The sequence below is a fragment of the Vipera berus genome, assembly GCF_964194415.1.
Source record: "Vipera berus genome assembly, chromosome: 2".
NCBI lineage: Eukaryota > Metazoa > Chordata > Lepidosauria > Squamata > Viperidae > Vipera > Vipera berus.
The window spans coordinates 210,028,615-210,055,165 of record NC_138203.1 but is presented as its reverse complement, the minus strand read 5'-3'; the positions used below and the strand labels follow the sequence as shown (position 1 = coordinate 210,055,165).

General features: G+C 36.5%; 1 protein-coding gene across 4 annotated transcripts in view; it reads right to left on the bottom strand.

The window, feature by feature from the left end:
- Nucleotides 1-26,551, bottom strand: part of GRIA1 (glutamate ionotropic receptor AMPA type subunit 1) — a 249,813-nt gene that overhangs the window by 45,204 nt on the left and 178,058 nt on the right. For 3 of the 4 annotated variants that reach the window (XM_081321917.1, XM_081321916.1, XM_081321919.1), the window contains 6 exons: nt 22,811-22,972; nt 19,777-19,944; nt 19,119-19,223; nt 17,605-17,715; nt 13,135-13,341; nt 11,690-12,060 (listed from right to left, as the gene is read on the bottom strand). In XM_081321917.1, the coding sequence (XP_081178043.1) occupies nt 11,690-12,060; nt 13,135-13,341; nt 17,605-17,715; nt 19,119-19,223; nt 19,777-19,944; nt 22,811-22,972 (1,124 nt within the window). The remainder of the gene's footprint in view (nt 1-11,689; nt 12,061-13,134; nt 13,342-17,604; nt 17,716-19,118; nt 19,224-19,776; nt 19,945-22,810; nt 22,973-26,551) is intronic. The other variant, XM_081321918.1, reaches the window with a different exon arrangement.

The window sequence follows — 26,551 nt, the reverse complement described above, 5'->3', positions numbered from 1 at the left end:
CGTTGCCTTCCAGATTTCCTAATCAGATTAATCTCCTTTACAATGCTCCTGAACTTTGGTATTGGACTAGACCTGAAGAAAACAGACCAATGGATCATTGAATAAATCCATGGAAAAGATGGAAGGAAAGGAGGAGGAAGAGGCTGACCAGCAGCAAAGTGGATGGACCAGTTAGACTGGCAATGATTACCCTATTGGAAGACCTGAAGACTAGTTCACCCTGGTCATGGTGTGGTCACTAGGAGTCAAAAACAACTTTCTATCACAAAATCAATCACAAAAGCATTTTTCCAACAAAGATTTATCTCTTTCCTTATTCATATCTCATTCATTTTCTCCATGTAATTTTTGGTATGATAGTCATACCGTTTTTAGTCAATTTTTATATATTACAATGACCTTAATATTTAAGAAAGTTATATGAAATTAGATCAAAAGTTAAGTCCTGCATTTTCTTTCCCAACTTTATGCCAATAAGAATCCAATTGAATATGAACAGAACCGCATATTCATAACCCCAGCAATTGGTTTTCAGAGGGACACAGACTCTAGAACCAAAAGTAGCAAATCAAATTTATGATCAGCAACCATTAGTATCGCAACCCTACATGAAATTGTTCAATCATCTTTTAAAATCAGGGCTAGTGACAAACTCCTAGCATATTGCATTTTAAGTAAGATTTATGAATCAGAAATAGAAATAGAATAGAACTGGAAGGGACCTTGGAGATCTTCTAGTCCAGCCCACTGCTCAAGCAAAAGAACCTATATCATCTCAGATAAATGACTGTCCAGTCTCTTCTTAAAAACCTCCAGTGATGGAGCACCCACAATTTCTCCTCCAGTGATGGAGCGCCCACAATTTCTGAAGGCAAACTGCTCCACTGGTTGATTGTCCTCATGGTCAGGAAGTTTCTCTTTAGTTCCAGGTTGCTTCTCTCTTTGGTCAGTTTCCAACCATTGTTTCTTGTCCTGGCCTCTGGTGCCTTGGAGAATAATTTGATGCCCTCTTCTTTGTGCCAGCCCCTCATATACTGTTATCATGTCACCCCTATTTCTTCTTTTATTTAGATTAGCCAAACCCAAGCCCTACAGCCATTCTTCATGTTTTAGTCTTCAGGCCTTTGATCATTTTAGTTGCTCTTCTCTGAACTTTTTTTCCCCAAAGTCTCAACATCTTATTTGTAGTATGCTGACCAAAATTGGTTGTAGTATTCCAGGTGTGGTTTTACTAGGGTTTTATAAAGCAGTACTAATACTTCACATGATCTTGATTCTATGCCTGTTTATACAATTCAGGATTGTATTAGCTTTTTTGGCTGCTGCTGCACACTGCTGACTCATATTCAAGTGATTATCCACTAGGACTCCAAGGTCCCTCTCACAGTTACTGTTTTTGAGCCAGGACATGCCTAATCTGTATTATACCTTTGATTTTTCCTGCCTAAATATAAAACTTTGCTTTTCTCCCCATTAAAATTAACTGTAGCCACAACTGAGATTCAGAAACCAGGTTTAATTATTCAGTTATAATTTAGGGAAAAGGGGAGTTCTGCTATTTCTCCATTTAGGAAACAGGGGGCTGGAAACTGTCCATAAAGATCATAATTCTAGGCAGTGAGATTAATCCCACCCCCACATTCACCCAAATAAACATATACAAATGTACCCAAATGAAACCTAGGTCCCTCTGGAAATCCTTTGTTTTCATTAGAACAGCAGTCAAAAGATGAAGAAAACATACAGCTCTTCTCAAACCTCTGATTTGTGGAACATCTTGTTAGGCATTGTGCTCAATATTTGAGAATGGACTTATAAAAAAGAAAAGTTGTTCATGAAAGATAAAGATGCCTCAGATGTGACAGCTTGAAATCTTTAGAGGCTGGAATCAAACGTTTTATAGACATACTGGTAGGTTAAATAGCTGTTTTTCAGTAGTTTGAATACTTAGGACTTGCAATTCAGTGGGTGGGTAACCTCCAAATAGTCATGTTGACTTGGTTTATAAATCCAAAGAATATCTTATCCTCCCTCTCCTGCTGTATTCTCCCTGAGGCTTTTTGCTTCCCACAGAATATAAGATTGATCCACTATCCAACACCATCCAACATTTCACAACCACCGAACTCCCAGCAGTTTATAATATTGCCCTTCTTGATCATCCTTCAGCTCCAAACTGTCTCATACCATCAGACATTTCAAATAAAGGTTCCTTTTTAAAAAGTTTTTTGAAAGCAAGTTCATTCTCTTCCCTCCAGAAGTTTTGATTGCTTTAAGAGATGGTAACCTCTAATTGACCAAGAAAAAGCTAGATCGAGTCAAACCTGGTTAGTTTTCATATGAGAAACTCAGATCAGAAAATCCCAAGGTTGTAATGAGACTAGGGAATAAAAGAAAATGCTGAAAAAAGACAATGGCAAACCATTTCATGTTTCTGTCAAAAAAATTACATAGGAATTTATGAAATTGCTGGAAGTCAAGATTGAGTTAAGAAAATCTTTAGCTTCAATAGACGGCTGGGAAAGGTGAAGCAAGGGGAGAGGGATACCATTTGATTAAATATTCAAGGCCTGAGGATAGATTAAAAGATTTCTTGACTGTGAAAAGAGATAAAGAAAAGTTTGTACACAATGTCACTATGTTCTTACAAATGCCTTTAATTCTGGGTTTTGAATGATAACAAATGATCTTATTTACATTCTATACTGCACTTTGTTACTTCAGGTGCACCATGTATTCCATGTCCGGTGCAGTTGGAAATCATGTATAATCGCCATGTTCTTAATTAAGTAAGAAGGCAAATACATGCAATTGATGGGGGAGATCTGATGGAGAGGCTTTAGTAAAACAATAGTGAGAAAAATAAGCAGAATTCCATGAGTTAACACAAGAGGGTGCTCATAAAGTCCAGATAGCTGCCTTGCAGGATTTAAATGGCTAAATTCCTACAATGCAGTTCAACCTGCTTCAAAGAGAAGATCTGCAATTAAGTTCAGAGGAATGTGTGGAATGCTTGTTGTTGTATGTCATCTGCAAAAAGAGGCTTTTGCATTTGCACAGAAGAGCGAATATTGATGACTAAAAATTAAAATCTAAAAGCCCCCAAATTCTGTGTCTAGTGGTATCTTTTATTTTTTTTATAAAAAAATCCAACTAGTAAAAATATTTTTTCTACCCCTATCCCAGGGCAAAGTTTATAAAACCTTATTAATAAATAACACCTCCAGAAGAAATAAAGGTTGAATGGTGCTTTGAGTCAGTATTCAGCCCAAATCTGTGTTCAGCTACCAGATGAAAACCAAGGAATTCTATTTCTGATGAAAACATTAACAGGGAATGGATGTAAGATGTAGTATGACTTCCCAGGTAGCTATTTCACGCTTGTGGATACATATAGAATTTTGAAAGCTTGTCATGGTTTTATTGTTGATACATGGCCATAGCAATGCTAATAAACAAATGCTTGTTAATTAGAAAGCAAGAAAGACTGTTTTCCATCCGTGATACCACTTATGTTCCTACTTAGTTTTGGCATTTTTTTTCTAGACAGGTGAGTCCATTCCTAAGCAAAGGCCTAGACTGCCAGCATAAATCGACTGATTGATTTCTATTAGTGTTTTATTCAATGTATGTGGCCACCCAATTTGCCAAGGTGTCTCTGGATAATGAACATGGTTAGAGCATCAACATAACAGTAAAAACAGAGGTATTATTTATTCTTCTAAAAGAATAGCATGCCTGGCTGAGGAATTCTGGGACTTGAAATCCACAAGTCATAAAAGGGCCAAGTTTGAAGACTCCTGTTCTAAAATCACATATGGAATTTATTCGGATTCCAAGGACATTTTGGAAATAGCAAAATAAAACTTTGTTTTGTCATATTTCTATTTATCTATTTGTTTCTCCTTCTTTTTTTTTTAAAAAAATAACTTTTCAACATTTTATATCAAGCCAGGGACTTTGGGAGTCATCTCACCCATCAATATCCTAATGCCTAGGAGACCTGCTTTATCATGTCGATGGAGTGATTTGACATCAATGGAAGGAAGCCTCCTCTGAGAGATGTAAGTAACTTTGTAGAGAGAAATCAATGGCCCAGGGAATACAAGTTGACAAGAGGAGAATAGATATAAATGCAGAATGCCATCCACTGGCCTGACGGATAGCGTTTTTATTCAGACATAGAGGGTAGATATCAGGATTTGTAGTTCAGTCACAGGGAAAAATAGTACAACCGGGGTGAGCCATATCAAGCTTCAGCTGGGTGTATATTTCATTTTCAGTCATTTGACTATTTTTCATGATTGCTGTGTCCTCCTAAAGCAAACTGCATATTTATGTAGAGCAGCTCTGTACATATAAGTGCAAGGCCAACTCAGGAAACAGCTGCCAAAAAGATTGCAGGATCTGCATCAGCCAGTGGCACCTATTCACAAGCGCTGGATACAATCTTTTCTTTGTGCAACCTTCAGCGTAAATTGATTGATTGATTTCTATTTGTGTTTTATTCAATGTATGTGGCCACCCAATTTGCCAAGGTGTCTCTGGATAATGAACATGGTTAGAGCATCAACATAACAGTAAAAACAGAGGTATTATTTATTCGATTTGATTTATACAAATGAAGTGACAACAGTTCACAACACAACAGCCACCTCATGACCTGCCATCGATTCTAGCAAAGTAAAGCCATATCTTCTCACTGTGATCGATCCACGCAAAGTAAAGCCATATCCTCTTACTACACAGGGCATCTCAGGCAACTTTCAGAAGGGATTAAACTCCTTAATGATATAATGATACTGAACATTGCTTCTAATTATGATGCTTTCAAATTATTCCAGCCTCAGAGGAAGGATGTTTTCTATCAAGAGGAGTGATAAAGCTGGCCGAGTGACCTTGGGCCAGTCACTTTCCCAGCCCAACCCACCACACAGAGACACTGTTGTGGGGAAAATAAGAGGAGGAAGGAGCATTATATATTGACCATATTGAGTTATTTAGTAAAAAAATAATAATACAGATGGGGGTAAAAATCTAATCCATCACTAAATACTGTACTTATGTTTACTCCTGAGTTTCCCAAAGGCCTGTACTGTTTTTCATTACTGCCTCTTCAACCTTTGTGGTTTTATATTCTTCTCCAAGTCTTCTATATACTAGTTTTTTTCTGAACATGAGTAAAGTCCAGTTTTCTTTCATTCAAGTTTGACTCCTTGCCTCCACAGGGTTTTCTTGGCCATAGTTTAAAATGTCATTTGATGTTACCTTCTGGGTTTCTCTCTGTCTCCCTCTCTCTTTTTTGAATTCCGTTTCAAGTGTCCCACCAAAGTCCAATGTAGATTCTAACACTGCCATTTGTTGAGACTGAACAGGAGGCTGAGGAAAAGGACTATAGTAATAGGTGGACAGGAAGGGAGAGAGTATTTTGATAAGTGATTGACCAGATTCAGATTCTCTTTTATGGATTCATTTTTGGAGTGAGTTCTGAGATCGTGCCAGAAACTGAATGATCCCAATCCAATTTGGCTGAATGAGAGTAAACCAAGGCAACAAAGACCAGGCTGTTGCCAAACATTCAATTTTAATGGTTACACTGACAAAGGACATTACTGTGCAAATAGAAAGCCCGCTTTTCCCTATGCTGGAACATATGGTGGATTGTTATTCAATAATAATTTTGGGAAGATATTATACTGGATCTTTCACTGGATAAATAATAATATCCATGATGAATTAAAAAAAAAGAGGACAGGGTACTTGATTTGATGTCAATGTGATTAAGAAAATAATGAAGTTATGCATACTGACACAAACATCCTGGGAGTAAGTTTGGGAGAAAGTTTATATGTTTATATATATACACCCACACATGCACACATATATAATAGATCTATACTTCTCAACTTCTGCCAACCTAGCAGTTCTAAAGCATATAAAAATGCAAGTAGAAAAATAGGGACCACTACGGTGGGAAGGTAACAGCGTTTTGTGCGCCTTTGGCGTCTAGTCATGCCGGCCACATGACCACGGAGACGTCCTCGGACAAGCGCTGGCTCTTCGGCTTTGAAACGGAGATGAGCACCGGCCCCTAGAGTCAGAAACGACTAGCACGCATGTGCGGGGGAAACTTTACTTTTTATACTTCTCAAATGAATAGTATTTAGTAATTGTCATATGTCACAATTTCTAGATAGTATAGCAGGATTCCAATTAGTGAAAAGTGTCTAGGAACTATTTTTTAATTCACAGAATTTCTGTGAAATTATAGAGTAATTGGTCAAGAAAGCAGTCTTATGTCCAATGCTGCATTTAAAACTGGGTGAAAAGTTTTGGTCTACTATCCAAGATTTTCGTAAGGTATGGCGCTTGCCATAAAATTCTTAAAAGTCAAACAGAAACAGAAAAAGGTTCGACTACAGAAACAACCAGCCATATTTCCCAATGTGAAGTTAGAAGAACTGGAGTTTGAGAGAATTAAACAACAAAAACCCCAATGGGATTGCCCTACTCCACCTGCGATAGAAGGGGCATGCTTCTATCAAGAAATATAGGCTCATAGGATCTAAAAGAAAAGCCCTTTCTGCTGTGGCTCCTGCCCTTTGAAACACTGTACCCCTTGAGATGAGATCCGCACCCATCCTTCTGGCCTTCTATAAGGGCCTGAAAACCTGGTTCTGCCAATTGGCCTGGGGTCTTAATCGGAATGCATCACTTTGGAGGCGGCTATTGGATTAAGAGAAGACCTCACCTCTCCCCATGTGCATCTTGCTCCCTTCCTCCCAATGTTTTAATTATATTATTATTATTATTATTATTATTATTATTATTATTATTATTATTATTATTATTATTATTATTTATTATTATTATTATTATTATTATTATTATTGTCATCATCATCGTCATCATCATCATCATTGGTGTTGTTATTGTTATTTATTGTTTTAATGTTTAGTGGCTTTTAGCTGCCCAGAGTTGGCCTGTAGGCTATTTGGATGGCACATGACAAATAAATAAATAAAGAGGTTGCCCCATTTCTAATACTTACACCCCCCCTTTCAATAAAAAGGTTGAAGAGAACCAAAATGGGGTTTAGGAAGAAAAATAAATAAAAGAAAGCCATATGAAGTGGCCTAAGGAAGCAGCAATAAGATCCATTTTTAATTTATTTCAATTTTCATTATGAAAAAGGGAAAATAACAGAGGTTGTGGGGAAAAGAAGAAGAGAGGCAATGATGGTATGAGGATTTCCCAGAATCTTGTTAAGGATCCATTCATTTCTGAAACCTTAGACACTCTGCCCGAGGCTTACCACATGCCTAAAACATAAGTGGCTGCTGTGTGTATCTCCACAGCTATCTATAAGATGCCATGAGAATCCTGTATGTAGCCTGTCAGAAATCTGAATAAAGAAGCACATATGGCATTGCATATTTTGACAAGATCTTTCTTTATCTGAGATTTCTTCAGAGTTACTTGCTTTTGTTTTGGCTGCCAACCTAATAATAATAATAATCCAATAATAATAATTGCTTGGAACAGCAGAATGCTTTGCCATAGCAAGAAGAGCAAAACTCAAGCAGACTATTCATACTGAGAAATAGCAAGTTTTTGCTAAGTCTATCTGCATTCTCAGTAGCATATAAGCAGGATTCAGAGGGAAGAGAAGTAAATGTATTATATGTATACAAAGAGACAGAAACAATTAAAGGTATTTGCATATACATAAATAATAATGATCAGTTGGTGCTGCAAGCACTACTACAAGTACTCAGATTTGTAGAATCTTGTGGGAAAAAAAAATCTATTCAATGTTCCAGACAGTCAAGAAAAGACTTCAGCATAAAGTATATCATTCTGTCACATCATTCCACATTATATGGATTAACAAAGATGTTCATGTGTTTATCTAGCTATGGAATACTCTTATATGGTTCTTGAGCAGTACATCTCTCTTTGTATACATAAAATCATTTATGATGTAGGATAAGTATCATCTTTTCCCATTTCTGAGAAGAAGAATCAAATTGCATTTGATTACTTTATATGTTCATGCCAGCCATACACATCCATATAATACTAGAGTTAGAAATCACTTTAGGGACTTTTTTTTAGCAGTGGTTTGAACAAAATTTTGAGGTATGTTATTGTAATAACTAATTAGTTTCAGGTACGTATACTAGTAAAAAAAAAACCCTGAAGAATTAATTTAAGGTGTTAAGTTTTGAGATGGGTGGAAAATAATTCAAGAATTAGAATTTGGGAGTAAAGATTGATTTGAAGAATGATGGTTAATGATAAAAATATATAAAACAAGCCACAACAACTGATTTTACCAAGTTCTTCAAAAACCGTTGCCTAAATGAGGCAAACTGAGAGCATAAAATATATTAGAATAAGCCATTATTGAAGAAATAGTTTGTTCCTCCAGTCCTTGATTAGTGATTCCCTAATACAGGAGTGTCAAACTCGCAACGTCACGTGACGTATTGTGACTTTTTTTCTATTGCCGGCAATGGGCTGGCATTGCCCTAACACAACCTTATCTGTGATGATATCAAAAAATTTACAGTCATTCAATCCATCCCATTTGCCCCTCTCCCCTTCAACATCTTATCTGAAAAACTGAAAGCAATATGATGAATAAATAGAAGTGAAAGTGAAAGCTATATAAATGAATGAATAAAAATGATGAAAACCTGAAAAGATATGCATTGATTGGGATTGCCTCAAGAAGCAAAATGAATGTACTTTTCTCTTTGTGTGTTTTAAAACTTATTAGAACTAGGCAGAAACTTTAATTAAATCTTCTCAAAATATTACCTTAGCATTTGATGTGGCTAAGGCACTTTGAATGAGGTTTTCATCCAGCTTTCAGCACATTGAAAATGTTTGCAAGCAAGTCAATTTATTTTAGCTGCATTCTTACAGCTGGGGCGAGGCTAAAATGAAGTGTGAGGATCATCAAAACATATGAAGTCAAACCTGTTGGTTTATTTTTCATCATCCTTATCATATTTTGAATTAGAAACACTGATTAAAGATCAATTAATGAGTTAATGGAGTCTAAGTGAATAAATGTAATTAAATGTGCAGATACAAAACCTCAATCTGACCCCTGGATGAATAGTTAATTAATAAATCAATGTAATTAAACTTGTATAATAGAAAAAAAAGCTCAATAAACTCTTGGGGAAAAAATGAAAACATGTTAGATATACGTGCATTTGCCATACAGCCTGTCGGAGTGGGTAAGTATAATCAATTTTATGGAGTAAACTATTTTAAATAAGGAGACCCTCATTTATAAGTTATTTTAGATTCATTGTTACAATAACAAAGCAGAATGAGGTAAAACGGGTGTCAAACTCGCAACATCACGTGACGTGTCGCAACGTTTTTTCATTGCCGGCAATGGGGTGGGCGCAGTTTTGCCAGGATGCATCTGGCCCAGCAGTTTGACACCCCTGAGGTAAAAGAAAGGGATTTTCAAAACTCAGCCATTTTCAATTACAATTTGTTCTTTTGTATTGATCAATTAATGTTTTTGTCAGTTAATAAATTACATTTACATTAATTAAAGTTTTAAAGTGAACTAAAGTTTAATATGATTGTTGTTAGATTAGAACTCAAAATAAATAAAGTGGTTGATTGCATATGTTTACCCAAAAGTAAGTGTTTGTTTTTGGAAGATTTATTTCTAATTTAGTGTGCTGGATCTTCAGTTTTTCCATTTATCTTCTAAGTTCGTGGTGGCGAACCTATGGCATGCGTGCCACAGGTGGCATGCAGAGCCCTCTGTGGGCACGCGTGCCGTTGCCCCAGTCCTAGGCCTTCAGCTGGGTTTTATAAAACCTTTTCGCTTTAGGCCTCCGTTGCCGTGTGCAAAAAAAAAAAAGGTTCAATCAATCAGTTTCAACTTCTTGCAGGAAAAAAAAAATCTCACAAAGTTGGAATTGATTGATTGAACTTTTTAGTCCCACCCAGTCTGCCGTTACCACTGCAGCCACGCCCACCCAATGGGCCACGCCCACTCGGCACCCAACAATACAGAACTGGGTTTTGGGTTGCAGTTTGGGCACTCAGTCTCTAAAAGGTTCGCCATCACTGTTCTAAGTAAATAATGGAAATCAGCTTTTAAAAGGTGACTGGGTGACTTCTCTGAGCCCACTCATTTCACAGTCTTGTTGTTATGGGGAAAATACGAGGCAGGAGTATTAGATATATTTGCTGCCTTGAGTTGAATGTATATTACTTACACACACACACACACACACACACACGCATATGCATATATATATACATATACAGGTGGTCTTCAACTTACAACTATTCATTGAGTGACTATTCAAAGTTACAACAGCACTGAAAAAAGTGACCATTTCTCACATTTATGACCATTGCAGCATCTCCATGGTCACATGAACAAAATTCAGATGCTTGACAACTGACTCATATTTATGACGGTTGCAGTGTCATGGAGTTATATAATCATGTGATCAACTTTTGCAACCTTCTGACAAGCAAAGTCAATAGGGAAGCCTGATTCACGTAACAACTAATCAGTAATTTAACAACAAACAAAGGTTAGCCAGCTAGTTTTCATGGCTAAGGTGAGACACAGTCTCTTGGTTTCTAGCTTGGTGCCTTAATCATGGGCTAGTTTGTCTGAATGGGTATAGAATGAATTAGTAGGTGTATGTAGATGATTATTACTGTACTGAGGTGAGTGATAGAGTTAGTAAACTGCTACAACATAGCAGTAGTAAACTACTACAACATATTCTTTTTCTTTTTTCACTTTTGCTCCAAGTAGAATACGGAAGTTAGGTGTGGGAATCTTGGAAGATGAATATGGCATGGGAATATGCATGTCCATGATGACATGGGTCAGGGGGAGTATGACAGGAGGTGGTGGGCTTCACACTGTAGGAAAAGGAAAATCTGTAGAGCAAGGGTGTCAAACTGTCGGCCTGTGGGCCAGATGTGTCATGCTGAAACTGCACCCACCCCATTGCCAGTAATGGAGAAAAAGTCACTATATGTCATGACACGTCATGTGAGGTTGCGAGTTTGACACCCCTTCTGTAGAGTCAGGAGCAGATATGTCAAAGACTATTGAGATCTTAGCTGTAATCAAAGTATGATAAATGATAATTAATGAGTACAATGACAGAAAGAAAACTATCTATGCTGTATGCCTGTGAAAGTAAGAAAAGGAAGCTGGAGTTCATAAATACATGCAGGGAAATCAACACAGAAGTAATATGAATAAAAGAGCTGAAATATATGTCAGAACGTAATATTGATGTGGTCTAAGTTGTTGAAAGTAGGATTCCAGAGATTGGTAACAGGTGCCTGTTATCCCCTTCTGTATACTGACTTGAATATTTCAAAAATATAAAATACAGGGAATTATCTGTACATAACAGTAAATATTACAGTAACAATGGGGAAATCAAGAAAGTTCAAAATGATAAAAGAAACCTTTTGACCAAAATACTATTTTTTTCAACAAATGTTTAACTCAGTCAGGTTAATTATACCGTTTCAACCACTTCAATCAGCTAGATTAACGACAGACGCCATACTAAAGTTGGAACACATGATAGAAGAAGACTATTTCCCAGCATCTGAAGAGGCAATCTCATCACCAAAGAATGCATATTTAATTGAAATTACTAACCTTGGAGATATATCACATCCTTGTTGCATAAAAGCTCCCAAGGAGAACCACAGGCTATTAAATATCCCAAATTCATTGGTGTGGTCATTAGCCGGTTGGTCACGGCCTTCCTCAACCTCCTCATTATGCCATTCATACGGGCTGAAGCGGCTAACCAGAAAGAGGACAACGCTGACACCAATATAGGCAAAAACTATGCACATCCAGATCTCATAAGCTAAAGGATCCAGGAAGGAAAAGACCCCAGGTTTGGATTTCTGAGGCTTTTTAATCATGATAGATATGCCCAGGCTCATAAAAGGTTTGGAAAAGTCTATAACTTCTTCTCGCACCAGAGTTATAGTTAATGGTGCAACAGCCACATCAGCTCTCTGAAAAGAAAGGGAGAATGGTGTTAGAACGTTCTGAAGATCTGCAAAATACTATATTAAGAATACATGAAGTTTTTGGGGTTGGGGAAGAAGCGCAACATTATACATATCTAAGATTCTAGAACAGAGCTCTTCAAACTTGGCCCTTTTATGACTTGTGGACTTCAACTCCCAGAATTCCTCCTGGCTGAGGAATTCTGGGAGTTGAAGTCCACAAGTCATAAAAGGGCCAAGTTTGAAGAGCCCTGTTCTAGACTATTACTTGGGGGGGGGGTGTTGCTATGAAGTTTGGTTTTCATCTATACAAACCATTTGAAAATCCTAAAAATATAATTTACAAGTTTTTGATGTCTCAGTTTGATTTATCTCATATTCCTCCCTGCATTCACTGCCTTACAGACATGCTTGGATTTATTATTACTTTATAAATACAAAACAAGAGCCATCCAAGTGTGGTTCACACTATTTCTTTTCGTGTAAATAGTTATTTACTGTGTCTTATTAAAACTGTTGATATGATCATTTAGTCCAGGCATGTCAAACTGCCGGCCTATGAGCCGGATGCGTCACGCCGAAACCGCGCCCATCCCATTGGTGGCAACGGGGAAAAAGTTGTGATACATCGCATGACATTGCAAGTTTGACATGCCTGATTTAGTCCCTGTCCCTGTCTAGGATCTATGATATTTCAATTCCTTAATATCTCCTCCTGCCCCTTGAAATAAAAAAAAAAATCAGGAGAAAAATTGGTGCTGGTATGTGATACCTTCCCATTTATTTTAAGATGGAGATATTTTGCTTGACACTAATAATTTCAGTTACTGTAACTGTAAATTTGCTCAACTCAAATGACTTGCTGCTACTATATGGTATCATTCATGATTTTTAAAGCAATTTTTTAATATATTTTTCTTGCTGTTATTTAAAGAATAATCTCAAGTAACAGTAGCAACTGAATGCAAATGGCCACTAGTGCTGAATGACAGGAATAATATCTTTGAAGATGCTCTGGCATCATCAGCTTTTATAATATAATATTATTGTATAACCACTGATTCAAAACTAGAAACTTACTCCATACACTAGCTCTCCAACCATGCCATTCCACATTTTATTTTCAGAATCTCGAGCGCCGTACTTTCCATCAGCAACAACCTGCAAGCTGTAGTTGTAGCCAACATGTTTTGCAATTTCAGCAGCTAATTCTACACAATATCCCTCATATCTCATATTTCCTTCTAATGGCTCACTGCTCTTCTTTTGCATCACATATGGAGCTTCCTGAGAGAAACAGAGGATGTTACAGGATCAACGTTTCAATGTTTTGGCAATGAAAATTGTTTTGCATAATGTTAGAACTTTTGTGTCTGATGTGAAGTCCATCAACACACAAGTCAAATGATGCCACTGCTGAAGTGCTCTAGGATATTCTGCCAGGATACATTCAACATTAATCAGCTCCCTTTTAATTTTAAATATTACCCCATTTGTGCACTTTGGGATGATGGAGATGAAGTCACGACCTTCTTTAAGTACTTGAAACATGCTATTATATCCCAATCTTAAGCTTGATATTTTCTTAAGTTTGAAAATATCGAATTCCCAATCTCTTCTTGTAGAACTTACTATAGTTTCCAGTTCTACAAAGAATTTTAATTTGTTGGAATCCTTAAAGGGTGGCATGCACAGCTCAGTACTTGTCATTCAAGCTGATGAGCAAAAGGCAGGGTAGCCTAGATACAAGCCATGATGCTCAGTTTTCTATGCAGCAGAAGAAAAGGAGATATAGAATCCTGATTCCTTTGTGTCAGCCTGCAGGCAGACAAACGAATATATCCCTCTTGGTCCCATAAGAGATTGACATTATACCTCCCCCAGTTAAAATATTCATGCATCCTTTTTGTTTTCCTCTTAAAATTGGAGAGAAGATTTTGACATCATTTTGGAGGTAGTACAGAGAACTGCTCCATGAGGATCTGTGATTCGGTACAAATATATAGGTATGACAAGCCAGCATTATACTGAAAGCCTCTATCTTAGATTTGCTGGTCAAGCTATCATTACTATGTAGAGGGTTACAAAAGATAGGAAGCTTTGGAATACAAAGACAGTGTGGATAAGACAAGAATAGAATATTATTTCTAGAAATGGAGAAAGAGTTTGCATACGCCTAAAGAGTCCCCCTATTTAAAATAAAGTTTTAAAATGGCTGGTCCATTTATTTAATCAATATTCACAACTGAAGTAAATAAGTAAATAAATAAATAGTTTTGAGAAAAGTATCTGAAATATAGATTGTGCCTATGCACATTGATGGTTCTGTTCAAAAACATTATTATGACAAAAGTGATATGTTCTCAATAAAATATATGAATAGTTTAGGAAGGGAGAGACTGCTGGTGTCTGGAGCTCCATCATTGCCATTATCACAAACACCATCATCATTGAGTTCCATAAAATAGATTCCATGAGTGCATTATCATGCAAAGGCAACCAGTTTACCAAGCTCAGCCATATTATTACTTCAATTAATTATCACTTAAACCAATAGTCCAAGATACAGTTCACTCAACAAGCATAATAAACAACAAAGCAAAATAAAATTAAATATTAATTAATCAAACAGCTTAGGAGTCTATGGAAAATTATTCTACGACTTAGCAATTCATAAGTATATTTATGGATAAGAGTGAAACCCCTAGCCCTCTTAGAGCATCAGCTGTAAGCAACAGAAAACAAAGCAATGGAAAACAAGAAAGCAAAAATTGGCAAGTCTATTAAAATAGCGTTTTTCAGTCTCAGCAAATTTATGTGCGGTTCTTGTGCATGTGAATTGCTTATAGAATTTTTAAAATGAGTTCAGAGTCTTTATAAGACCCTCAATAAAGTGATGATAAATAGTATTTTGAAAACTTTGAATCCTCTAAAATTACTAGACAGAGATGTACACTTTACCTTTGGATCTTTGTTTAGAGCTCCTAGCTTGTGCTATTAGACAAAATTATGCTCTCTGTGATTTTTGTATAATTAATTAGAATATCAATTGGTATTCTCTGTTGATGATATTTTATTGTTTATCTCTGAGTCTTGTACAGTACTTTAATTCTAGCTTCGCTGCATTTGATTAATGGCTTTGCTCAAATTGCAGGATATTCTATTAACCAATGTAAATTGAAAATGATTTCTGTAGATAAAATTTTGTTTATTCATGCATTAAGTGATTATCATTTTCATATAGAGACTGAACTTATCAATTATTTAGATATTCTGACTCCAAACAACATTTCTCAAACCGTAACACTAAATACAAGTAAGATATATAAAGAAACTTCTCTGTTCTTTGGCAGATGGGAGTTATTAAAATTAAACTTTTAAGCTAGGATCAACACTAAAAGTTTGATAAATGTTGTTTGGAGTAAGATTATCTAAATAATTGATAAATTCAGTATCTATATGAACATGATAATCACAATGCATGAATAAACACAATTTTATCTACAAAAATAATTTCCAATTTATATTGGTAATAGAATATCCTGCAATTTGAGCAAAGGCAATCAAATTCTCAAGATTATTTTTTTTGCATGGATCCTTATCTGGAAAACATTTTCAAAAACTTGGTATGCTGTTCTATAAATTTCTTTGGGATTCTTCAATTCAGAAGATACCTTTGAAAAAGATGCAACTGTCAATTAAAGAAGGGAGTTTGGAGTTTTCCAAATTTTGAAATATACATTATGCATATCTTTTAATTAATATCAGTACTTGTGGTCATTTTTTACTTGGTGCCATCTGGGTCTTTTTGTAATAAGTAACACCTTTAATTAATTGAACTGTTTTAGATTCAAAACAATTTAGTTAATTGAACTGTTTTGGATTCAAAGTATAATAGATTTGCTGTATTTTCTATTAATATATATTTATTCACAAACTGTTTATTATTTTTGAATGCCTATATTCTTTTGAACTATGTAACGACTACATGGATATAGCAAGAGATTGACAGGGCAACAGAAATGGAGTCTCCATGCCCTGATTACTGCCAGCCCAAGATACCTTTAATTTATTTCTTACAATTATAAATGAAAAGTAACTTTTAGAACTTTTTGAAGCCTTTACTGATACTTCTAATCACTCACTTATGATTATAATTTGCATGCTTTTTTATTAAATAAACTCCTTTTGTTTTAGAGTAGATGGCCAGGTTTTCTTTAACATCCCTTGATAGTAAGCCCTTGGGAATTACACCTTAAACTTGTAAAAATAATAATTGCATCATCAGCACAGAAAAGATCGAGGAGAAATTTATTGCCTAGGATTGAAGGAAAGTTATTTTTAGGCACACTCTGGATTATACAATTAATGGAGAAACTGAAAAGGAGTTCTAAACCACATGATTTCTTAACCTGCTTCTACTTGGAAAACCTCCCGAAAGAGGCATTTATTTTACCATAAAATGTCATTACTGGTCATATTTGCAGATATAAAATGTCATTCAGAGAAGTCACAGGATTTTTTCAGAAAATAATAACCTAATTTATTTGTTAACTGCCAAATTTAACTGAAATAGAAGTCTGATGTCCAGCTTTAATCACATCGCATTTTTTTTAGCCTTAGGAATCACAACAGCTGCTGTCAGAAATATCCGTGGCCGTCTTATCCAAATGTCATATTATTCAAATATCTGAATATTTGAAGACAGTTGAATTTCTAGCCAATCGTGTATAAAACATTTGTTTATGGAATGTTTACGAGGAATCTCAGATAATTACAAAATAATAGCATGATAGATGATCAAGCTTCTTTTCCAAGCTTTTAAGGCTGAACAAATTTCATTTTACTTCTGTCCCATCAGATGTTTATCTGGCTTCTTGAAAATGTTGAATTGGGGAATTTATTATTGCAAACCAAATTTGTTCTCTAAATTTAGGAACTTTTTAAATTTAAAAAATATACTTTTATTTCTCCATGTTTAAACATAGTATATTCTCAGGACAAGTTCTCCCCATTAAAAATAATGAGTAAAGCAATAAAAAGAAAAAAAAGATAACAAACATGTTAATGAAATACATTGCAAGGGTAAGGAAAGATACAGTTTTTACAATGTCAATTTTTTTCAGCAACTTATTATTGAAAATTGTTTATTTATTAGCTCTATATCCAACTTTTTCTCTCTGGAGTTTGATAGGGAAACTTTCTTGTTATTCCTATAAGTATCAAAGGGGAGAATCTGGATTCAAAACCATCAAATTTTCCTTGAAAGGGTGGACTAGATCTCCCCAGTTCCAGTCCAACTTTTTAATTCTAAATCACTTTAACTTCCATGCTGGCTGGAGAATTCTGGGAACTGAAGTCCACATATCTTTAAGCTGCCATGATTGAGAAAAACTGTACTAGACGAATATCTGATGAGCTATCCAGTTTCATTCCCATCATAAAAAGCTTGATAATTGCAAGTATGTGGCAAGTAATAAAATGCTGTTGCTTTAAATATTTTGCTTCTGAAATTGTACAAAATAAAGGTCTCAGTATCAGAATACTTACAAGAATAGTTGTAACAATATAGGTCCTATTCTGCAGAGTTGTTGTTTCATTTGCACCTTGCTGATCTGTGATGGTTGGAACAAATTTTTCATCTTCGTTCCAATAACCAATCTAAAAATGATCAACAGAATATGGTACAACTTTGGCAAAAATGAATGTTCTGTATCCGAGATTCCATATTTGTGAGAAAACTTTATGGTAAACAGTGTGAGAAATCAATCCACTACTTTTCAGACAACAATATTTATTTACATTTCAAAATTTGTGGCATTATTGATTTTGTCCAGACATCTTGAAAACAAAGGAAAAATATAAAGTACTTTGTGTGTATTTAAGTGTACATTAGGCTAATGAAAGTATATATTAATATTTTATATTATTATTATTTTCTGAGATAGACCTGATCATATTTTCACCCTTTTGCATATCAGCATGCACAAATTGTCCTTAAAATTTTAAACTTTCAATGACTCTGTATCTTTTTAATTCTGAGTAGATGAGTTTTACTGGTGATAGGAAATCATCTAGGAATTAATCTATTGTTAATACTTGTATGAAAAGTTCTGATCTGCAGTTTTCTGATTATTGGATCAGTTAGAAGTTATCACATTTCAATTTTCTGGATTTCAAGTCACAGTTCTTAACAGATTAATACATCTACTTTTTAAAATGCTTTGAGAGAAAATGTTATATTTAAATTCATATTAAATATTAAAAGAATATGGATGCATGAATTTTGGATTTGCAGAATTAAAATATACCACAACAAGAATAAATAGGAGATAATTATTAATTTAAAAAAGCAATAGAGATGGGCAAGTCTTAAAATTAATTGTGTTCTATTCTTTAGTTTTTCGTTCCAGAATCTTTTCCTAAAGATTTCTGTAGAAATACCTACCAAAGAGGATGAAATTGGGTAGGGACTAGATTTACTTTTAAAAAATATTGAAAGAGGCTCAGACATCTTTTTCAGCTTCATTTAATCTTAAAGAAGACTGGTTTGCTTACAGAAGCACACTGCACAAAGTTCATGTCCAGTTGCAGTAATAAAATTAGACTTGATTTGATTCTTCACAAAGCGGCTTTTTCTCTCACCTAAATTTCCTGAAACCTCATGATATGGTGATTCCAGGGAGTGTCAGAGAAGAAAACAAACCATTCTGTGAAGAATCTGCACACAGCGTTTTCTAAAACTTGAAGAGATCCAAAATTTACTTCTATAGAAATTCATGAATTTTTTTTTTACAATCCTATTATACAAAAATAGTTTCCAGAAAGAAATCCATTTTATGCCTTATTTATACAAATGCTTTAGGGGTAGGCAACCTCGGCTCTTTCATGACTCATGGACTTCAACTCCCTGAATTCCTGAGTCAGCTGACTCAGGAATTCTGGGAGTTTAAGTCCATGAGTCATAAAAGAGCCAAGGTTGCCTACCCCTGCATGGCAAAAGTTGCACCAAAGAATCAATGTTTTCAGAAACAAAGTTCCATTCCTGAGCTAAACACCTTTACCTTTCTGATCCCATCGTGTTTCATTTCAATAACATGAAGGGTGTAATTCGTTCGATGTCCTTTCTCGTTAAACTGGACAGTCCCTGTCAGTCCTTCAAAGCGCACCTATAAAAAGAGGAGCAGGTAAAAGACGACAGTTGTTACATTTTCCCCCCGTACAGTGAAAAATAGTAAATTAAGGGACAACCTAACTTACTTCTAACAACCTAGCTTTTATCTACAAGAAGCATTGAAACATGCTGCTCATCACCAATCTGATACAGTATAATTGAGGAAGAATTGTGTAATGTTATTTCTGCATCTTTGATACAGCCAGCATCCACTTATAAAAAAAGAAAGCATAATGAATTCTCCACTGCAATCTTATTTTAGGTTGCTGAAACATTTTAATTCAAGCTTCATGAGTTCAGGATCCATAATTAAAAGAAAGAGACATTTTCCCCCAAATGATCACATTCAGATTTCTTTTCCTAAATAAGGTGACTTTTCAAGACTACTTTAGAAATTCAATTTCAGTATAAATATTCAGTGATCATCCTTGTTCATAGGACAGCATGATTCAGATTTACAATCCATGAAATTATGAATAATGAATAGCAATTCACATTATAACAATGTTATAATCTGTCCAGGCTTAAATTTTGTTTTATTTTCTAACCTGTTGTAGAGCTCTCTGGATGTCAATCCCTTGTCCCCAAGGAACAGCTGGATTTGCCAGGCAATCCCCAGCATTCCCACGACGGGAAATATCGATCCGTTGTTTCCTGAGACTCTGAAAAGCTTCTGCCATTACCCGGACCCCATCATATGTAAGAGCAGATGTGTACTAGAAAATAGATAAAAATAAGCATGCTGGCTATTAGGCTTGATTTGGGAAATGCCTGTTCCTTCTTCCAAGACAGGAATCTTCAAATTCCAGGATCCAGCCACCCCAAATTGCTATTTGGTTAATATCAATTTGAACTTAATGGGTCACAAAAGTAATTATGTTAAGTAATATTGGCACTTCAAAAGCAAAAAAGCAGCATGATTTTGCAGGTTTTTGAACTGAAGTTGTGATTGCTATTTCTAGCATCTATCCCACTTGTAGAATCTACTTATTTTGCACTGTTTGCTGCAATTCTCAAAGTAATCTGAGCTAAAATACCAATTTGGCTGGAATTGACAAGCCATGAGGAGCCATATAGAATTTTGCTAGATGTAGCTGAACGGTAACTTGCATGCTCTTCTGTAGGTTCATTTCATTGATGACAATGATAATTTCCTGGGAAAAGCTGCAGCTGCTTTAAGTAGTTTGCACTCCTGCACACTCCAAAGTACAGCCTAGTTAATATGCTAATTTTGCTTTCAGCCGTGTTTTAATTAATCTGTTCTACCTTGAGAGTCATTTTTTGTTTGATGAAAATGCAAGATATCTAGAATAATAACGATAACTGGATTTCCGTTGGTCTAATTTAAGTGGGAAGGGACGCGGTGGCTCAGTGGGTTAGGACGCTGAACTTGTCGATCGGAAGGTCAGCAGTTTGGCGGGTCGAATCCCGAGTGCCGCTTAGCAGAGTGAGCGCCTGTTACTCGTCCCAGCTTCTGCCCACCTAGCAGTCCGAAAGCACATAAAAATGCAAGTAGAAAAATAGGGACCACTACGGTGGGAAGGTAACAGCATTCCGTGCTAGTCATGCCAGCCACATGACCACGGAGACGTCCTCGGACAAGCGCTGGCTCTTCGGCTATGAAACGGAGATGAGCACCGGCCCCTAGAGTCAGAAACGACTAGCACGCATGTGCGGGGGAACCTTTACCTTTACCTTAATTTAAGTGGGTACAGTATAAATATGGATCCAATACCCTGTAATATTTGTAGGATTTGCTGCTTCAGGCTTTAGAAAATTATATATAGGACGTTAAAGCCTTGAACTCTATCTTTAACTCTGTTCAAGATTTGCCTCATGACAATGTGAGTTTCTGGGTGTGCAGGTTATCTTTAAAAAAAAAACCCTATTTGCCTTAGTATGAAAACTCCAGAACCCCCCTCCCCTTCCCTACTATATTCAGTCTACTCTATAACTTATCAATCTTTAAAATATTGTCCCAGTAAAGTGAGAAAAAGAACTTAGTTTTTCACAATGAAGGATCTATGAGAAGGTGAGGAACAGAGTATCTTTCTATGACATCTACACTATGTTCTGAGGATGAACACTGTTTTAAAAATTATTTGTTCAAAAGCTTCCATAGCACCATACTTTTATTCAGTTCAGTGCAAGGCAATAATTCAGCACCCAACCTATTAAATAATTTGCTGCAGAGTCCCCCAAACAGAAGAACAAGGCATGAAATTTCCTTTAGTTATCCCAATGCTAATTAATACATCTAAGTTACTAAAAGACTGAAATCCTACTTACATGCGATATTGCTTCCAAACAACCCAAAAGAACTAGGATATATTCTCTCTGAGCACTAACACTGAATGTTAGAGAAATAGTTGCAGGTAATTTTCCTTAATTTTCCATAGATGTGTTGCACTCTGACTGTGAGAATTCCCCAAGAGTATGATATCCCCAACATTATATGGGCATTCTGTCTGGATATTCTGTAAGTTAAGCACATCTGGAGAAACTAAGTGGGGATAGTTACGGATATGCTAGTGTTCATACAGTGTTAACCCATTATTAAGGAGGAACTCATTGCTATATTCTTTTGCATTTTGTTTCTTGAACAAACAACTGTTTATTGTTGTCTTTGATGAGAATGGCAGCACATACAGTAAATGTAATTTAATTTTATTAAATTTATATACCGTCCTTTCCCGAAGGACTCAGGGCGGTTTACAGGGTATTTAAAATCAAACAGTACAAAATACAAAAGTTAAAAAACAATTAAAACAGATTAAATTATCCCTTAACTAAAAACCTCAGTTAAAAATTCTCAGCCTGGGCCGGAGAGCTCAAAGAGCCAGGTCTTCAGGTCCCGGCGGAATGAACGAAGGTCAGGGGCGGTCCTAAGCTCCACGGGCAGCTGGTTCCAGAGGGCAGGCGCACCCACAGAGAAGGCCCTCCCCCTGGGTGTTATCCGCCGGCAATCTTTTACCGGCGGCACCCTGAGAATTTATTAATTTCATTTGCATGCATTTTGAGGTCCTACGGACTGAAATATTCATAATGTTACTTAGATGTAATATAAACATAAATAATATAACTTTATATTATACTATAATGTAATATAATTATATGAATGAATAGCTATTGGTCCCTTGGGTAAAATGCAAAAATGTATGGAACACCACTTGAACACCATCAGCATCAATCAATTGCAAAAGGCAGCTTTACTCGGAACAGCATATATCTTGTTACTATACGTTTAACATCTGCCTATCCCAGGTCCTTGGAAAGGACTCGATGGGTAGATAAAAATACCAAATCCAGTCTGTAATAATAAAAAAACCTGGCTGTGTGACCAACCATCTTACGCAAAGTGTGTATGTGTGTTTGTGTGCTGCAAAATGAAGATTTCTTCATTTCAAATGTCCTCCCTTGATCAGCAAAAGAAAACATTTTTTGTACTATTTAACTTCTCTGAAACCAACTTCACTGTGGTTTGCTATGGGGGGAAAAAGCACCCCAAATCCTAATCTGACACAGGGAACAAGAAAATGGCATAAACACCTCCTCAAACAAATGGTTTTCAGTACCACTTGCCTTTGGCCTCTTCCAGTCCACTCGAGGTTGTTCCCTGGCATCATTGTTCTTCCACTGTTGCATGATCCTAGCTGGGATGGTGTCTGTGTAATTCACCAACTGGAATCCAGTCACATTTGCTCCACTTTCTTTGAATTTTACCAGGTCAATATCCATAAAGCCCTAAGGATAAATTAAAAAAAAAGCAACAGGAGAGATGAAAGAATACATATTAACATAAGCAGCAAAGTTTTATTTTATTTATTTATTTAAATTCTATTTATATCCCGCCCTTCTCCGAAGACTCAGGGCGGCTTACAAGCTTAGCAGTAGCCTTCATTCTATGTATATGCCTGCTTATTAGGGCTTTCATACACCCCCCAAGCGGCATTATTACAAAGTCAGCTTAATTGCCCCCAACAATCTGGGTCCTCATTTTACCTACCTCGGAAGGATGGAAGGCTGAGTCAACCTTGAGCCTGGTGGGATGCGAACCTGCACTAATTGCAGGCAGCTGGTGTTACTTAAGGAGGCATTAGCTCACTGCTCCACCAAGGCTCTAATAATATAATTATTGAATTATAATTATAATTCAACCTTTACAAATACTGATGAAAAATGCAATGATCCAAATATCCCAGACCAGAATGTTATCCTTCAAAAGTACCCCCAAGTACTATGGAAAATTCTTTGCTCATTCATAATTTTTACAATGGTTTTAGCCATTTTAAATACATAACTTTCCAGAGGAGTTTTCAAAATAACTGCAGACTAATAAAGAAAAGGGTAAGAAGCAAATAAGAGAATGGAAGTCTATGAAAATGACATGGATGAGGAAAATGCCTATTTTACTAACCATAAATATAAGGAGCAAAATAAAAAACTCCATTGTTCTTTGCCCAAGCAAAATAATGTGAATTGTCCAAACAGAATCTTCTGCAATACAGTATAATTTTCCTTCATATGTTTAGAAAAAAGAAATAAATTTTCTGCTCCTATTACACCTCTATCTGAAGCCATTGGGTGAGATCATCCATCACCATGGACTGAGATATCATCAATATGCTGATGATACTCAGCTGTATGTCTCAGCCTGTGGTGAGCTAAGTGATGTGGTGCCTAGAGGATGTTAGGGGCTGGACGGGGAGCAATCAGTTGAAACTGAACCCTGGTAAGACTTGAGTGGCTCTGGATCTGGGGTTCTTTGATCCATGGAGAATTGTCACCTTAGGTCTTGGATGGGATGACATTGCCCCAAGTAGACTCAGCGTGTAATCTAGGGGTGGCAGTCGTGGCCACGTGAGCCTTTGTACAACTGCAGGTTGTGCACCAGTTACACTCTTTCCTGGACCAACCTTTCCTACTCATGGTCTCTCATGTCCTAATTACCTCCCATCTTGACTATTACAATGCGCTCTACTTGGGGCTGCCCTTGAAAAGCATCTGGAAGCTCCAGTTGGTGCAAAATGCAGCAGCCCGCATGGTTGTGTGCAGATCTCGGATGCACATGTGCAGGAGCTGCATTGGTTGCCAATTTGCTTCCGGGTACAATTCAAGGTGCTGGTTGTCACCTTCATGGCTTGGGACTAGGTTATCTGAGGGACTGTCTCCTGCTGCTCATATCAACCTGACTGGGGAGGCAAGGAATGTTGTGGGTCCTTTCTCCTAAGGAGATACATCTGGCGGGACCCAGAAGAAAGGCCTTCTCCATGGTGGCTCCCTCGCTCTGGAACATCATCCCTCCAGAAATTAGACTGACCCCAACTCTGACACTCTTTCAGAAGGCCCTGAAGATGTGGTTCTGCCAGTGGGCCTGGGAACCCAGAGCAGGATGTAGCCCATTAAATAGCTGGTATGAGTGTATGTTGTCTCTAGTGTATGTGTGTGCGGGGGGGGGGGTGTTAAGGGTTATTATTTTATTATTCTTTTAATCATTTTTATTTCTTTCATATTGTGTTTTTATTTCTTGTAAGGTGCCTTGAGTCACTGTGAGCAAGTAGGCAGCAATATAAAATTTTATTTATATAAATAAATAAAAATTGTTGAATAGATTTAGATTTGATTTAGGCTGATTGGCATATCACTAATTCTAAAGCCAGTGCTTTGGGTTTTTCAACTTTTGAAATGAGGCAGAGGTACAAAACTGGTTGTGGAGAAAAATAGAACAAATGTGACATGGCTCACTGTGTAGAGGCATCTGTTCTATATACTGCTTTTACTGACATGTTCCACAACAATTTGTGTGTTCCAAGTGTATAAAGCCAATGGAGCCAAGACAGAGCGAGAACATCAGTTTTCATCCCTGAGGAGTAGCAACCCTGGTTTTAGTAATTAGCTTCAGAAGTAAATTGGAAAGAGGAAAGAGGAGAGAACCAGCAAATATACCAGGCATTTAAACCGAAAGATATTCACATTTCTGTTGATTCATGAACTAATGGAGCCACACAGAGTTTTGAGACACTCTGAATTATTTATACTGTTTTGAACAGAACTCAAACCCAATCTAAGCTATCTTTTAACAAGGGTAGAGTTGAATATGTTTCAGGCCTTTACTGCCAAAGAAAAAGGAAAAAGTGAGAAGGTGACTTGAATTTCAATGTGAAAAGGAAAACAGGCCCATTAGCCAGAGCACATTTTCCTTACAGCTACTTGAATAATGGGAAAAAAAAGTATTGCTGGGAATTACTCAATAGACGCCCTTCAAAAGGAATATTACCCAAGAATATCCATCCAAACTTAACTCTCATGCCTTCAGTCAACTGATAAAAGAATGGACATGTTTCCTCAAATTAGAGATCATGAAACAAAAGTTTTATAAAACTTTTATGTTTTGTGCATATGTTGACGTACAGATTAAGCTCACTTTCCCTCATATAGTGGTCTCTGGTAAAACTGAAACTTTAACCCCTAAAATGCCCAAGCAGATTTGATCATTCAAACCAGGATAATAGCAGTTATACTGTAAACCCAACATATCTAGTAATCCCCATATTAAAAGTGTGCTCAACTGAACAGACCACTGTTTAGAAATGCCTTTCTGAAACCATTGTTTATAGTGTTGAGGCAGCTGTATCTCTTCAAGGCTCTTTCTCAACTTTTCTGAACTTGTGTGTATATTGGAGACCATTGCCTGGTTCTCTGTACTCTCAGAGCATAAAAAGAGGGCTTCAACATGATCCACCTGCTTTGATGCTCTGAGCAGTGGACTTCACAAGGCACTTCACAAACCAACTTTCTGAATGGCTTGCATTGCTGTAATAGAGAGTTTTATTTCAGATATTCAGATCATGAATATTGTAAGACTGTAAAGTAAACCTCAGCACCTTGACTTGCTTTTGGAAATAAAAATAATGACTCATGGAATTGCTTTCAGAAGCAGAAAACTATTCACTATAATCAGTCCTGATATCAATCTAGCCGCACTATTTTAGACTAAGTGGAATTTCTGAATTTTCAGACACATTTCAAGGAAGAGGTATGGTATAAGGGGGTGTTGTGGAAATAACCTTGGGAGACAGTAGAAAGAGATGCAGATTGGACAACCATTATATGAAAGATAGTCCACAGAAAGAGAAAAGGCATGGAAAATGTTTCAGAAGGGACCTTCCCTAGTTAAGGGCCACAGAAAAACTACACCCCCACGGCTTCCCAAAACTTGTGGTCCATATAGAACTGTTGCAACACTGGGCTTTTAGTTCTCATCCGAATATACTGATTTGTTTGTGCAATTTTATTTTTCCTCTTTTTTGGGGATGGATTACA